Here is a 17799-nt window from a genome sequence, read left to right on the forward strand (position 1 = left end):
ATGATAACTGTTCTATATAACAGCTTTTTTTTACATACTTATATAGGTGTCATCTAATGGCGCTCCTTGTGTTAGTAGAAACAATAAACATATAAGTTTTGTCAAAACATCGTTCCCAGGAAAAGCCTTTATAAAAAAAGGTCTAATTGATACCCTGCTCGTGTTTTTGAAGTCGGTTAAACTGTAGTATAGGTACCTAGGTGGTGGATTCAGAAGAGCTAGCAGGGCGCGCGCGCGCTTTCTTTGGTCCGTGGCTGGCACGAATTAAAGAGAATAGGTACAACAAATAGGTTACGCACGAATTGATTGAGCGTAGTGTCACTTGAAAATCATCAATAACATACATATAGTATCCGTAGATATACAAAATTAGATGGCGTTGTAGTTGAAGTCTATAGACTAATAGTTTGAGAGGTTCAACTGATTACTTAATTTAGTTCGTATATGAGGTTATTGTATTAGGTAAATTTACAAAATACTACATACGACATAAGCTAAATTTTTAATTAGAATAAAATTACTTACAATAAGTACATTTGTATGACTGCAATTAAAAACGTTTTTAATACACTTAACTGGGTATATTTAATAGCCCCTGTTTACACAGTGTACACTCACCTGCAATAATATGTTACTCTTCAAAGGCCGCAAAAATATATGACACGCTCTTATGGCTCTACAAATAAGATCGCGTCAGATATTTTTGCGGCCTTCTTTGTGTAACATAAATAATAAGTGACTGTACCAGAGTACCTACTTAGATTGAACTCAAGAGATTAGAAAGTGTACATGTTATACATAGTATGTACTTATAATAATTAATTTCAATCCATCATAATAATCGATAAGTAACTTAACCTATAGAACACCAGGTCAATGTAGCATCTGTTGAGGTCAAATCAATACAAGTTTAGTTAACATATTTGTTAAAATAAGACTATCCTCCAGGTAACTACTAAATAAGGTAAGGTTATACATGAACCAGCACGATCCCATCCGCCGCCATACAATAGAAGTTACGTTAGTGCGATATGATTCGTCGGGAGTCCATTTCAGAGAGTTTAGGGTTTTATCATGGATGCCACCAGTTCTGTGTTCATTCTTAATTCCCGATGAAATCGAAACATGTCAGTAACACCGACTACAATACGTCGCTCTTATACTTAGTGTCGCTTCTTACGTCCAGGAGTAGAGAGTAATTGCATCCTTAAGAAAATTGCTTCATAATTTTTACCCCTTTGACCGCCAAAGAAGTAAAGGATGACTCACGTTAGACCGGGCCGTGTTCGGCCCGGAGCTTCCGGCGCATCGTTTTCTATGGAGAGCATCACGTCGCCTGTCATGTCATAGAAAATTAAACTCCGGGAGCTCCGGCCCGGACACGGCCCGGTCTAATTTGAGTCATCCTTAAGCCGACGCGCGCAGGCTACAGCCCAAACATCAACCTGTGTGCATTCCGAAAAGTTCCACGACCACGTGCTGCACACGATAGGTGTGGCGAGGCGTTCAAAGGGTTAATGCAGACTGCTTAGTAATGGAATTCGTTCCGTCATCCGTCCGTTTTCTCTTACAAAGAAGATCTAGTTCTTTTCTTTTTAAAACCTGACTATATCTGAACCACTGGGCCGACCAGCCATGGTACGGCAATAGTGTTTACAGTACATATGGCCCTACTTTCCCGCACTAGCACGGGAAACAGCACTTTTCGTGCGTATGTCAAAAGTTTAAAGGGCCATAAGCAGAGCTGGGCACCGTTAATCAAAAAGTTAACTTCGTTAATCGTTAATCCGTTAAATAAAAAGTTAACTTCGTTAAACGTTAAAACGTTACTTTTCAAAAGTTTTAACGGAAGTTAAAGTTAATCGTTAATCGTTAACTCGAAATCGTAAATATACGCAATAAGAAATAAAACTAGGAGAAATAATCATAAATTTTGATTTTTATTAAGACTAATCTACTAATTAACATGGTAATCATTACTAATTAATAATATCAAAGCCAATAAAAATATCATTCCCTAGCATCTGCCATAAGGTGCATGTTCCCCTTCATGAACATGAGCATATTAAAATTGTCGTCTGATAGCGACGCCCGTTTTGGAGAAATAATATCTTTTCCCGCCGAAAACAGGCGTTCCGCAGCAGCACTCGAAGGTATACTAGTGTTATATTTGAGGGAGCGCGCGGCCTTGGTGTGAGTAGGTACTTAGGTATTAACGATTAACGGACTTAAGAAAAGTTAACGGAAGTTAACAAGTCCGTTACAGGTTTTTAAAGTTAACTTAAAAGTTAATCCGTTACTCGAAAACTTAACTTCGTTAATTAACGATAAACGGATTAACGAGTTAATGCCCAGCTATGGCCATAAGTATGTACTGTAAAACGTTGTACGATACACGTGCGAAATAGGTAATTCGCAACTCGTGTCGATTTAAAACACTCCCTTCGGTCGTTTATCGCCACTCGTTTCGAATTTCCTCTTTTTCGCACTTGTATCATAAATAACTATATATGCACATATGCACATGACACGTCTGAGACTCATCAATGTAAGTTTTTTTAGGGAGTCCGTTGAACTGGTTTAGGCCCATGTCTACAGATTCCCAATTGCACAGATTCTGAAATTTACAGATTCCCAATTTAACAGATAACCAATTATACAGGTTCCCAATTCTACAAATTCTCTAATCTACAGTTTCCCAATTTAACAGATGACCAATTATACAGGTTCCCAATTCTACAGATTCCCAATTTAACAGATAACCAATTACACAGGTTCCTAATCCTACAGATTCTTAATTCCACAGATTCTCATCTCTACAGTATCCAAAAGAATAAGGATGAGTATAGTTTTCCTGGTTGTTACTGACTGACAAATTGGTTTGACCAACTATATCTTATCATATTTTTATCTTCCCAGAGAAAGGTGCAAATAATATTTATTATACCGTTAAACGACCAATTCTTGTTTATTTATTTATTTATATGTTTATTTATATATAGGGATTCCTATATTTAGGGATCTCAGAAACGGCTGTAACGATTTCGATGAGATTTGCTATATGGATGTTTTCGGGGGCAATAAATTGATCTAGCTAGGTTTTCTCTGGGAAAACGCGCATTTTTGAGTTTTTATAATTATGTTTTCCGAGCAAAGCTCGGTCTCCCATATATTAATATATATTGGGAATCTGTGATAGAAATCTGTAGAACCGGGCCTAAACCAAAATACTAGTCTAATATGAAGGTCATCGGATGGTCATGGTTGCGTAATAAAGAAACAACAAAACATAAACGGCTTTCACTCACTTTCCCGCAGAGCTATGATGACCCAGCGCACGTCATCACGGTGCATGAAGTTCATAGCATTGACGCCCTGCACCTCGTCCGTCATGTACCCGGTCACCAGGCCGATGCGCTGCTCGCACTGTATGATCTGCCCGTCGATGGAGTGACGAGTGCGGTACTCCATACGGAACTGCTCCAAATGTTGCTCCTTCTTGAACGTCTCCACTGTGGGACGCACGATGCCGATGAATACCTGGCGGTTGATTTTCCATTTGTAATATGAATGTCAGGGAACTGTACAAAATAAACAAAGGGATGTATTTCGTTACGACAAATGCTATTAAACCGACGTGTACACTACGTACACCCTTCCTCCCACGCACCTCCCTACCCTTCTCCAAAAATACAATGGGTCAATTAAAAAAAAATTAGAAACCCAAAGGAGCTGTTTTTGATGTTCAAGAATCTTTTTCGTTTTAAAAGCACATCATAAAAGCGCGAAAGACATTTCATTTTAAATTTTATACAGGTTTAGTAGAAATGGGGAAAGCGTGGGTAAACAAATATTTGTTCACAATATTCTCATATAAATAGGTGATGTGTAACTTAGCTTGTTTGTCTGAGTAGATATAGCATTGATGGGCTTTAAAATACGTGACGTGGCGGAACTACGAACTATGATAGACTCAACGGTTAGTTAATCTTTAAAGTCATTTCACCGAGCGCGTAAAATTAAATATACCTACTAAGCACAATGTAACTTTATTTTTAAGAGTAAATTTTACGTAAATAGTCTGATGAATCGCTCGGTAGTTCGATGTAAACTTTACCGGGACGAAAACGCTTTGACTTGCGCGCCTGCTAGTTTGAGTGCATTCGAAGTAGTTTACGTTTTGTGTAATTAACTTGCTCGGCGTTTTACATCACTTTGACCTAAATTATAAAAGAGACATGCATGCGCGTAAAATTAAATATACCTACTAAGCACAATGTAACTTTATTTTTAAGAGTAAATTTTACGTAAATAGTCTGATGAATCGCTCGGTAGTTCGATGTAAACTTTACCGGGATGAAAACGCTTTGACTTGCGCGCCTGCGAGTTTGAGTGCATTCGAAGTAGTTTACGTTTTGTGTAATTAACTTCCTCGGCGTTTTACATCACTTTGACCTAAATTATAAAAGAGACATGCATTTGCAAGTGGGTATATAACATGTCATATTATTTCACACTGAAAACAGATATTTTATTGTCTAAACTCAAAATTGCTAAAATAGTACTGACTGTTGAGCCTATGTAGGTACCATCTGCAGTATTTTTTCGAACGTCTATCTCGAACTTGGTAGGTACAAGCTTCAACGAGCAGTATCCGGTCTCGGCACCATCAGGCAGCAGCGGTTGCCACGTCAGACTCGAACACGGACAGGGCACTAACTTCAGTAAGGGGCACTCACGACGTCATAGCCGCTGGAGCACGGGTTGTCGCCCCTAGCGCGCGACCATCAGGCAGCAGAGGTTGCCACGTCAGACTCGAACACGGACAGGGCACTAACTTCAGTAAGGGGCACTCACGACGTCATTGCCGCTGGAGCACGGGTTGTCGCCCCTGGCGCGCGCGCGGCGGACCATCTGGCAACAGCGGTTGTTGCCGCGGCAGGCGCCGTCCGACTTGCGCAACGAACCCTCCACCAAGCAGGCGACGTACTGAGTTGGCTCTGAACGCTGCGTGTGCTTCTTAAACCTGTGTCGTGCGAAATTTGAATAATTTAACAGTGTTCTTACGTGTATAATATTCTTTTATACACACACTTTTTTGCTGACTGTACTCTTTCTAATGATGTCTATCAAGTACTTCTCGAGACCTTTCTAATGAGGCTAAAGTCGATGTGTTAGTGTTTTCCATCGAGGAGTTCCTTTGGTTACTTCCCGACTGTATGTAGTATGCTACATACTCATATATACATACATATATATTGTATTTTGGCTACGGAACCCTGATAATAAACAGATAACTAGCCTCGGATATAATGAAGATGAAAGTTTGAAATCGCAAATTTTCACATTACAAATTATACTTATTTTAACTAATCAACTCATCTTTCTAGGGTTTCGTACCAAAAAGGTACTAAAGGAACCCTTAAGGTGCGACTCTGTCCGTTCGTCCTCTGTCTTTCTGTCACATCGCTAGATATCGCGAGAACTATCTACTTAATCTATCGAGCAAACGAGTATCACGTTCAGAGTGTAAGACATTAACAAAGATTATCAGTCATTGTTCAATCATTTGTGTTGTCTAAGTCCAACGATGTATTACATCAAACACTATAATTACAAAAGTTCAGTTTACAGCCGGGCAATCTACGTCACAATGTAACCGGTATAGTTATGTATGTGAAACGCGTTTTGTTTGTCTGAAAACTTTTATAGTAAAAGTTGATTTATTACTGAACAACAATTTTCATGTTTAACAAACAAACTACGCTGTAGAGCCATGAAATGGTCCACGTGTCATTGCAAAACAATTTGCTAAAGCATTTGGTTATAATCGTCAGGTATGTCGTTAGAATAAGGTACCTATCTACTTTATAAATTGATGGTATGGTTATTTTAAGCAATATAACCGGTATTGAAGTCATTAGTTAATAAACCTAAACTCTTTCGCACAGACTCTATCACTGTCAGTTATTTAATTCACAGATTTAAGCATTAGTGATTTTTTATATTTATAATTATAATTCTGGCAAATATTATATTATTAAATATATATTAACGTTGACTCACATTTAAAAGTCGAGAATAACTCGTCATTCTTATTTAAAGTCGTTCGCAATGGTTGGCTTCCATTAGCCGGGTATCAGATACCTGGAGGCGGTTGTGCGACTTGTGGGGTTATTCCCACTAGTTACCACCAAGTTCTTACCAGTGGTAACTACTGGGAATTTTTTTCCCACCTTTTACCACTGGTAACTACTGGGAAAAAAAATTCCCACTAGTTACCACCAACTCGACTTGGTGGTAACTACTGGGAATAAAAATTCCCAGTAGTTAAATAATTATGTGTCAGTTAGTGATTCAGTAAACTGCTTTAAAAGTGATCATAAATATTAAAACAGTTTTACCAGTATAAGTGTAAAAACTAAAATAGAAGTAGCGGTAAATAATAAAAAAAATCAGTTATGTTGGTTTTTGACCGATATATTTGTTCGTTTGTATAAATATGTAATTCAATTTACAGTTAATAAGATAAATTTAGTCCGGATAATAAGTTAATTTCTACTTAACTAGAATGAGACTCTTCTATTTTAGTTTTTACACTTATACCGGTAACACTGTTTTAATATTTTTGATCACTTTTAAAGCAGTTTACTGTATCACTAACTGACACATAATTATTTATTACAGCACGCTACATTTATACTATACTATTTATACTGTGTTTATTAGTATTGAATTCTAACAATATTTTGGTGGTAACTACTGGGAATAAAAATTCCCACCTTTTACCAGTGGTAACTACTGGGAATAAAAATTCCCACCTTTTACCAGTGGTAACTACTGGGAATAAAAATTCCCACCTTTTACCAGTGGTAACTACTGGGAATAAAAATTCCCAGTAGTTACCACCAAGCCGAGTTGGTGGTAACTAGTGGGATTTTTTTTCCCAGTAGTTACCAGTGGTAAAAAGCGGGAAAAAAATTCCCAGTAGTTACCACTGGTAAGAACTTGGTGGTCACTAGTGGGAATAACCCGACTTGTGCGTACCTTAGGACGAATCGCCTTTTCTCGCCAGCCAGTGCTTTAGCCACCAGTGACTTCCCGTCTGGCCGATCAGGGATCAGAAGTTCCCCGTTGGGCCCCAAGATTTGGCTCCTGGGCTTTAATTGGTAGAGAAGTGTCTTGTGGTCGTCCTTGTGAGTAATTGTGAATAAGTTCTGGCCGAGGAGTTCCAACTGTCGGCAAAAAATCACACAATGAGCCTGAGAAATTTTTAGCGTGACCCGTAAGATACGGCGAGTAAACATATGTTACTCGTAATGAAACAGCCACCGCGACAGTATTTAACCTGCGTAATAGAATACCCATCCCTCTCTAATTAATACAGTTAACTAGGTACTACGCGTATCAGCCGCAAGTGATATTAGAAAAACAGGTGAAAGTTGTGGAACTATACAGTAGGTTTTCGAAAGAACGAAAGGTCAATTCTAACTTATATTGTGACATCTAAATGATGTCAGTCGCGCATACATTTCGATCGTACTTGTCCGTACATGTATTGATATAAATGAACGAGATGCACGATCGACTGACATCATTTTGATGTCACTATGTAAGTTTCCTCCTCCGCGTGGTGGGGCGGAGATAAAAACACGATGTCAGACGACGGGGTAGCGAAGTCTGACATGCATTTATATATTTTATGGATACATACCTCAGTATATCCAAGATACTGCTGCACATTTTGGGACACGACTACTACGATTCCCTTGTATGTGGTAGTGAGTAAGAAGCCGTTGAAAAACTGCAACAGCGCTTGGGCAGATGCGCTGTTGATCTCGGTGGGCGCACGACCAATCGTCTCACCGAATACTGTAAATTAACAGATAGCTTTCAGTAAGGCTACGATCGCACAGCTGAACCTAGGTGGCTTTGTAGTGTCAGGTTTCGAGTACATAAAATACAATCGAAACGTATGAAACTTTAGCCTGGGGACGATTTTTTAAAAAGTCCATCTTTTTGAAAATTCTAATAAACTCCTCTTTAATGTGGGATCGAACCACAGATTAATAAATAGTTACTACGTAACAGATACTTCATTCCCAAACAAAAGCAAAAATACCTACGCTATAATAGCCTACAGAACCTTAATAATAATACCTGCTGCTCAGGACAAGAAGATATGTACCATAATTACGCGCACAAAGAGTCGAGACTGTGTTGCCCGCCGTTCGAGTCACGTGCCAACGCGTCATCGTAAGAATGCGCTAGGGTTGTAGCTACCCTACCTATGATGATTATTGTAATAAAACGAATGTTGCGAATCAAATATTTTTTAGTTTTAATATAATGATTTATAATTTTTTCACTTCTCGGAATTCTCTGTTATTAAAATTTAATAAGTAGTTGAAAATATCCTAAATCGCGTAAATAATTTTAATAAATATTCAGGAGCAAAGCAACGGACAATCAACTATGATATTTTATATGTAGATAAGCCATACACTAACATATCAAGCGAAAAAAATGATGCCAACCAATGCTGCCAACGACACGGCAGCATTAGTTACAATTTGTTTACAACTTCATACGCAAATGCGTAAAAGAGACAGCACAATTAAAAGAATACCTAACCAAAAAAGAGACGGCTAGTGTTTGTCACTTGCGCGTGAATTTGGTAAATCAGTGATACCACCATAACACGACGGCAAACAGTGAATAAGGCGCGAAGCGTAAAACTTATTAAGAAAAAAAATATCAAAGACTAAGATGTTTGACAGAAGGTGCAAATCATTTTAATGCAGTTGTATGTAGTAATGTACTCGCTACCGAAGTAAAAAGTTTTCATATTTAGTCATGTAAATAAAATATATTATATTATACTCTTTATTCATCATTTTTCTTATACTATAGAAACATTTTGACAAAAAGCAAACTCAATAACAACAAAATCCTTTATTTTACTAACAATTTTATGTTATTAATAATTGTTACTGTGTGAGAAAATGAAATGCCTGACAATAAATACTAATTTTGTAGTAATCTTTGTATAAACAGCAATATACCTATTTACTTAATTGACGCGACCCGGACAATAATATGGCAGTAAAAAACTTCAATATTGAAATTTAAGTATATTTCTTTTATTTGTACGACAAGCACCAAACAACGAATGCAACTTACCATGACGCGTCTGCTATGATAATCTATGTACGCAGTTGGTGCGTCCTTGTCATTCTCGCTGATGAGAACATAAACTTATCTCGTTCTGTCAGCCGGCGAAAATGGCAGCTGGGTTTATTTAATTCAAGATTAAACCGAAGAAAAACGGGTTATTTCAGCTTTTACTTACCAATGATATGTGACGCCGTCAATTTTTTTGCGCTTCCGCGGATAATTTGAGCATTTCAACATAACGCAGGTCAGCATTTTGTTGCTTAATACACGTTATTTGTGGAAAAGTATTAACCGGTGTACACCTTCGCGCTTGCGTCAGGCAGACTGAGACAAACTCGTACACATGACACGAGGTGAGTGCTTCAATTTTGGAACGTGTATAACACATCTACATATAAAATATCATAGACAATCAACGGTTTTTAAAAATTGTAATACGGTGCTACCAGGCCGATTAATTATTACGTCGTCAAAGTTATTTAAAAATACTTTTTCTAACCCTTCAATATAATTATTAAACTTTCAGGTGGGAGCTTTAGCCCGCCATAAAAAGATGAATTTTTATTATAGGCTTTTTCCTTTGTTTTTTTGACTTTTTCACCCATCTACTGCACAATAATTACGTGGTTTCGGCATTTCGAAGCATAAGCGCGGGAAACGTGCGGTGCAATGCGGTGCGAGCGCTCAGGCGGGCGTTCGGCGGCCCTCTGTCGGTTGTATCGTCGACGATACGCCGAGCGGTAGGCATATAGCGCGTGGCCTTGAGCGTGTGACGGAGGCCTGACCGAATCCAGACGCGCGGGTGAACACACCAGCAGAAAAAATGCCTAATTGCTCGGTTTTTTGTTGTTGTAAAAAGAGGTCGGGGACATCAAATTTACAAAAAGAAGGTGTTACATTTCACATGTAATATTTTTTTTACATATCATACGTTTAATTACATTTAAACACAATTATTATATTTTAGTCTCATGTAATTGTTGGCTTTATCGATTTTGCTCGCCCAGTATAGTTCGTTTTTTTTAGCATTAGAAATAAGGTAAACAATCTTGATGTGTCTTTTAATAAAAAAACAAATTTTAAAAAATAAGTTACCGCAAATATGTAACAATTATGAATCTAATACGATCATTTATTTCTTCTGCTTTCATAAGTAATAGTTACTTACTGATTTTTAAAAAGTGTTTTTCAATTAAAAGACATGTTTACCTTACTCCTTACGCTTACCTTCTTTCAAGTTCTTTCTAATGCTAACAAAAACGTACTATAGGTACAAATTGCGGATCGGTCGAGCGACAAATCCGACTTCTCATCTTTCAGAATACTTACAATAAAATTCTTCGACGAAAATGTGTTAGTGTGCGTGTTGTGAGGACACTTGTGACTCGTCCGTACACAAAAAGAGATCGAGGTTTGCAAGATTTGTCTTTGACGTGTGTCATTTTCTATGTATTTGTGTCGTCATTACAGATTTGATTTTGTATGTTAATGTGTGGGAAGTGCGACTGTGTGCACCTTTCCCCCCGCAAAAAATGGCAGAATGATTTGTACGGTAAGCTTCGAGCAACACGGAAGGGAGGCGGCATTCGCACTATTTCCCCTCTGCCGAGGTACAAGATTAGCGCGTCAATCTAATCTAGCGCGGGTAATAAAACTAGTTGCACTTGGATTTTTCACTAGACCGAGTCCAGACGCGCGCGTGAACACTGCTGCACAAAAATGCCTGTTTGCTCGGTTTTTTGTTATAAAAAGAGGTCGGGGACATCAAATTTACAAAAAGAAAGTGTTACATTTCACATGTAATCTTTTTTTTTTACATATCATACGTTTAATTACATTCAAACACAATTATTATATTTTAGTCTCATGTAATTGTTGGATTTATCGATTTTGCTCGCTCAGTACAAATTGCGGATTGGTCGAGCGACAAATCCGACTTCTCATCTCTCAGAATACAATAACATACTTCAACGAAAATGTGTTAGTGTGCGTGTTGTGACACTTGTCACTCGTCCGTACACAAAAAGAGATCAAGGTTTGCAAGATTTGTCTTTGACGTGTGTCATTTTCTATGTATTTGTGTCGTCATTACAGATTGGATTTTGTATGTAAGTGTGTGAGAAGTGCGACTGTGTGCACCTTTCCCCCGCGAAAAATGGCAGAAAGATTTATACGGTGAGATATCGCTTGGGCCCCTCCCTTCCGATGTGTCGGAAGCCGGTGTTGCTCGAAGAGGGTAAGATATCGCTTGGGCCCCTCAAGATAGTAAGTATAAAACAGTGAACGAATCGTTCACTGGTATAAAATTATTAATGTGAACCAAAGATGTGAACCCACAGTATCATTTTGACAGTTTTGACATAATAATATTAAAATTACTTACACATCAGGATAATACATATTTAAGTATATATTTACATAGGTTTTTATAACTATTTACTGCACATAAAACCGCACAAATGGCGGACTTAAGTCAACCATTGGGCTATAAAAGACGTTCGCCGCTCTACTGCTCAAGTCAGACTCGTTCAGTCATTATAGATTTTGACCTGTGAATAATCAGTTCTTGGATTTTTTTTTCGTAGGTCCCTCGAGGGTGTCACTGGGAGTGTAAATTCAAAAAGTAGACTGAATCAGGCTCCTGTGTATATTCGAAAAACGGTTTTTCTTGAATAACTCGGCCATTTTTGATTTTACAGTAAAACCGTGAGGACAAAAATTGTAGGAAATTTGATTCTCTACAAGTTAGGTCCTCACAATTTTTCTTCTAGGATCGATATTTTGGACTTTACAATTACGGCATAAATGAAGAGGACTAAACGAGATGATGAAAATATTTTGAATTTGTCGCTTTTTTCAAATTTAATTTCCAAAATATCGATCCTAGAAGAAAAATTGTGAGGACCAAACTTGTAGAGAATGAAATTTCCTACAGTTTTTGTCCTCACGGTTTTACTGTAAAATCAAAAATGGCCGAGTTATTCAAGAAAAACCGTTTTTCCAATATACACAGGAGCCTGATTCAGTCTACTTTTTGAATTTACACTCCCAGTGACCCCCCCGAGGGACCTACGAAAAAAAATCCAAGAACTGATTATTCACGGGTAGGGTGGGTTATTTGGATATAATGACTGGACTAGACGGTTTCTGAAAAGTTATTCTGTGATTGACCACGGTGTGTCAACAACACCTCAGGTTTGGCTATAGTCGATTGATTTTTATCGTGCTTAAAAACTAGAATTTGTCATAAAAACCCACCAGAAAACCACTGATCTACCTAACTCACAAAACGTTTCAGTAAAGTGGATGAAAGGATGTAGTAAATATTTGTATTTACTACGCCTATAATTAATTACTCAGTCGTTCCATCCATTCGCGCCAGCTATTGTATTTTTTTATTGCCTACTTTTAATGATCGATGCAATAACAGGCTGAAAAATCAGGTAGGTGATTGGTGGAAATCGATCAGGTTCACATTAATACAAAATCACGTACCTACCTACTTACTTACCTATAAATCTCAAATTGTAGAGTGTCTACTTAACGTTTGTATTGTATGATATCTTCTTTAACTTATCTATTTGTTTCAGTGCTTTCGTCTGCTTTTCGACAAACCTCAATTTTGCTTTCACCAATTGTACTTGACACCATACTTCAGGTCAGTGACTCTTTGTTTATTGTCCTTTTATAGAACTTATTGACGTATGTTGAGTTAGTGAGCGTGGGGCTTCCCCACGGTTTCCCAAATACCTGAACTGCGCGACAACACACGAAAAACTACTGTAAACTCCTAAATTATTTTGAATTAGGTACATGACAAACATAATTTGATCAACAGTCAAAGCCAAAGAGAAAGAGGCTAACCCACGTTAATTTTCATTTTACTCTAAAATTGCTATTTGGCATCCACTTCACATTTTCGTGTGACACGTTGAATGTCCCCTAGTTTGTTGCTACGAGTAACATCTATTAAAAGCTGCAGTTACCAGTACCTATACTAAACTTGTTTCAAAATATAGATTTCTTACATTTTCATATCTCATGCTCTGAAAGTGGGTCGTTGTTGTTCTAAAAGGTGCGCAGAAAGTGATACGTTTATGCTCTAGCGCAGAAAAGTGGTGTACTCCTCTGCGTCCCCGTCCCAGGAACAACTGGGTGGAAACAAAATGGAAAAATAGTGTCTTTATTTCCTCGCCTGGTACAATTGGTAATTGTTATATTTTACTAATCCCACGTTGATCCTTTTTTTTATAAAAAATGATGTAAGTAAATTGTTAAAAACAAATTATTCTTGATTTCTTTCGTTGAATTCTATTTACTCGATTTCATAAGGCGGGTACCAAAAGGAATACACCAAAAATATTTTTTTAAACCTTCAACAACTTGCGTAAATGAGCAAAGGCAGAATCTTATACAGCCACAGTTAAACGTTTGTACGATATTAAATTGGTTTTTAAAGTTATTTAGCACTATATTCATGAAAATAAAATGAAATACAAGATAAAAATTTCTTATATTATTAATTAAATTGTTATTTAATATTTAAAATACTTTTACTATGTTATTTTATTACCTGGTGCGGCGCACACAGGTCGAGGTGCGGTCCGGTAGTCTGTTGCGGCTTTTAGAACGAAAAAGTATAAAATTAAAAAGTAAGAGGCAATCCCGCTGATTTTCATACTATAATGAACAAATAATTTTAAAATTACTGCTGTTTGTTAAAAAATGTGTGTTTTCGTAAATATTGCAATCTAAATGATATTCGCTAGGGGTTATTAATCTTCACACATGTAAAGTAAGTCCTAAGGAAAAAAATCATGGCTGTAGGTCTATTAGGTACTTCAATTACTGATTTTGCAAAATTGTCTTGTCTTATTTGGTTTCCTCGCATTCGATATGAAAAGTAGAGTGTTTAACTCGGGTGAAAGGCATCATTTCCGTCTCGGACTAATGGCGCTCTCACTGCGTTCGAGCGCCAAACTACCTCGACAGAAATGGGTGCCTTTCAACCCTTGGTTAACAATCTACTATTGCACATTACCCTAATCACCTTGTAAAAGTATTATTTCTCGGTCTAATGTACAACGCTTGATAACAGAAAGACGACTCTATTGCACCCGTATAAGGCATATGAGTAAAGTGGTCACGTGTTTAACAATATGAGATATGCTGTAGCTTAGCTTTTTCACGAGACTAGTTATTTAAGCCTCCAGGTATTATTCATATTTCATGCGTACTGCCAGGAGGTCCTTCTTATTCGTGGATAAAGTATGTAACAGCTTTGGAATCATTAATTTGCAATTTGCAGCTAATTTGAATACACCTATTACTAATATAGATGCACAACCTTACTGTGAGAACAGTGGTAAACAATACGTACATACATACCATAACCTATCTACAATATGACATTACAAAGTAGCATTGGATAAGGTTAGGTCGGCGTCACATGAGTTACAAAAGCGCGGCTGCCGTTTCGCCTATGAGAATGACGCATCTTTCGTTTGAATATAATTGGCGAAGGCAATACAATATATATTAGGATGTCGGCGTGTCGCTCGATGCATGTGTTGACACCCTAAATGCGAAAAGCATGTCTGCCCACGTGCTTGCAGTTCATAATCACGTTACGGTACACGATAGGATTTTAATATATTATGTCGATGAGACACTAATGCGATACGGCGCTGCGGTCTAAGATTGCAGACCGATTCTTACAATTCGTACGAACTCGATGCCGGCGTCACAGTCACGTGTTGAAAGCTGCTAATACTTGGATTCGATTTACATTGGCCTTATATTTATATAAAACACACCCTCAAATTTGTTGAACTTTTCATATAAGGTACTTATGCCTAAAAATATAATTTTCTATGTAGGTATATTTGCTTAATATACCTATATATACTTTTACTACTGTATTTAATATTTATATGTTTTTACGATTTTTCCGTGACTATTGCATTATATTATAAAGTAAATATCAAAGTCCACTTTACATTATTACCTACTTAAAAAGAAATAAAAAACTGAAACCTTTAACTAAAACATTCTTATTTACTAGTTAATCATCTATCACTAATTAATAATAAGTGAGAAAAGTAATTGATGCAATAAATATAAATTGCATCCTGCCATAAGTGTACAATTACGATGTATCGCATCGCACCTGCGGCGCGGCGGCGGTGCACTCTGCCGCGGAGGGTGTCCCTCGGCCAGTAGCGGCCACAGGACTCGGCACAGCTTCTCTACTCGGTCGGATACTCGGGTAATTGGCATGGGTGTAATATTCCGCGGCATATACAATTATACAATGGAATGTGGTGAAACTAGAAGATTTGCAAATTAATATAGTGGAACTAGATCACTTCTGCGTAGGTAATATACGTCCAAAAACGTATCAGACGTTAAGTGCGTCTAACTAACGTTATGGAAGGAAGTAATTAAGCGTGAAGTCAAAAAATAAGCCAACAATTAAGAGCCAACGGGAGTGGTCATTTCTTATTACAAACGTACTCCACGTTTTCCTCCGTGGTTTTTGAAGCTAGAGCAATGATTTTTTCAACACAGATTAATATTGTCAATATCTGTGTCGGACCGTTTTGCTTTTTTTGATATTTTTGTTTTTTAAGGCGCTAGAGCCCTTCAAAAATGGCCTAAATGGCCTAATTGACTATGCCGCAATGAGAGGCGTGGCATTCAAAACTGATATCAATTAGCCAAAAAAGCAAAACGGTCCGACACAGATAATTTCATAATCATTTAGATTTCCAAATTTGGTTACGATTGGTTAAGTTTGGAGGAGGAAACAGAGGAGTACGAAACCTCGATTGTTGAGATTTTTACGCAGGATTTTTCGCCTTGTCCTTATCGCACTACTTTTAGGTGCCGCTTCCGTTAGCGAGACGGGTATATTTACCTAAAATATTTAAAACTCAGCTCCTGTTTCGACTTAATATAAAATTAAATTATTAAAAATAAGTTGTTGGTATTCAGAGTATAGAAAGTAATAACAAAGTAATGCTAAATGTCATTACAAAATAAGAGTTTAAATTTTATATATAACGATTACATTATTTACAATTTACTAACAACTATAAAGTTTTAGAGAATATGGTAGCTTTGTATTGTACTACGAAAATTAGACAACAACAAATTTGTATTAGACTAGTAGTTCGCCCCGAACTGAGAACTCGCGGTTAACCAAAAATTATATAGCGATTGACTTTGTTGCACCTACTTAGGTACTCGTATAGTGCGACATAAAATAATAGAAAATAAATGAGGGCGCCACTTTCTACGTAACTGTCACATTTTTGACTTAAAATGCTTACACATGGCAACAATTTAGTATGGACATTTTTGAGTTCCATTTTATTTAATTTCTACTATTTTATGTCGCGGCAATGGATCAAAGATCGCGTGGATTTATTGTAAGGTCTGTGGAGCCCTTAAATGATAGATTTAAGCAAAGAGTAGTATGTATAATATAGTTGGCCAGTGGCCAAGCAGATCTTGTCAGTAGAAAAAATGTAGGCGCGAAGGGATATGGTCTCATAGAAAATTTGAGTTTCGCGCCTTTTTCTACTGACAAGATTTGCTTTTTTGCATCAATTTTGAAGTTTAGCGCCATTTACAAGTTTAGCGTTAAGTAGTATAGATGGCGCTATTTTTTCGAATAAAGGGCTTCGTATATGGCTGTCCCTCCCCTGGATTTAAGTCACCACCATAGAGATTAAAATAAACTGTATCTGTGCTAAGCCGAAATATTTCCTGTCAAATGTCAAATACATATATGTTTATTCTATTTTATTTTTATCTTGCTAATTATTTCAAAATGGTAAATTTAAAAACGATATTATAAAAGTGTAAGTCGAGCACTTTCATTTGATACTAAACTCGACCATATTTCTTGCAAAAAAAATGACCAGAATAGCAAGACCTCTCACAAACAGCTTTTTGGCCTTCTAAGCTCTTCTAGCTCAATAACCCCTTGATCGGGCCTGCTCATAATTTAATGACTAAAATATAATGCCCTCGACTACACGTTTACCCAATTTCATTTAAATTAGAACAAATTTACTTAAGTTATTGAGTATCAAACTATCTTCTGACAGTTCAGCTTAAAAACATCGAAATGCCGGGACGTGCCGCTAGCCAGCCGCGTGTTCAAAGTCGAATGTAAGAAATTCGCTTCGCTTCGCTCGCTCGTTCGATTATAAACTTTGAGAATTCCATAACGGTGGTATAGGTATATTATCTATTATCGACATCGTCTTATACTTGTTAATAAGTTCTATTTGTTCTCTCACACTAACTTACTATAGTCATATGTTTGTTATGCAACTTACAAGTAGTATAATCTAATAGTTAGTAAACGATATTCGAGTGCGGCATACAGTGTTAAAATAGTATGCCTGAGGGTGTGGCCTGTAACGGGAGCAACATTTTAAACTGTAGGCTGTAGTTCTCAAATTGACCAACATTTTATCAACAACATTTAAAAATAACTTATGTCTTGATTTTTATTATGCTGTAAAGTTTATCCTAAGATTCTATGTATTGCGAATTTTGATATGTTTGAAGCGTGACAAGTAACGTCAATCACAATGATGTTAGCTT

At 37.1% G+C, this 17799-nt stretch overlaps 1 protein-coding gene across 2 annotated transcripts in view; it reads right to left on the reverse strand.

The window, feature by feature from the left end:
* LOC134803936 (neuronal PAS domain-containing protein 2-like) overlaps positions 1 to 17799 on the reverse strand; it is a 69195-nt gene that overhangs the window by 12048 nt on the left and 39348 nt on the right. For both annotated transcript variants that reach the window (XM_063776763.1, XM_063776762.1), the window contains exons 3-6: positions 7715 to 7872; positions 7048 to 7235; positions 4858 to 5026; positions 3309 to 3540 (exon numbers count right to left, since the gene is read on the reverse strand). In XM_063776763.1, coding sequence (XP_063632833.1) covers positions 3309 to 3540; positions 4858 to 5026; positions 7048 to 7235; positions 7715 to 7872 — 747 coding nt within the window. The remainder of the gene's footprint in view (positions 1 to 3308; positions 3541 to 4857; positions 5027 to 7047; positions 7236 to 7714; positions 7873 to 17799) is intronic.

Source organism: Cydia splendana, chromosome Z (genome assembly GCF_910591565.1).
Source record: "Cydia splendana chromosome Z, ilCydSple1.2, whole genome shotgun sequence".
NCBI lineage: Eukaryota > Metazoa > Arthropoda > Insecta > Lepidoptera > Tortricidae > Cydia > Cydia splendana.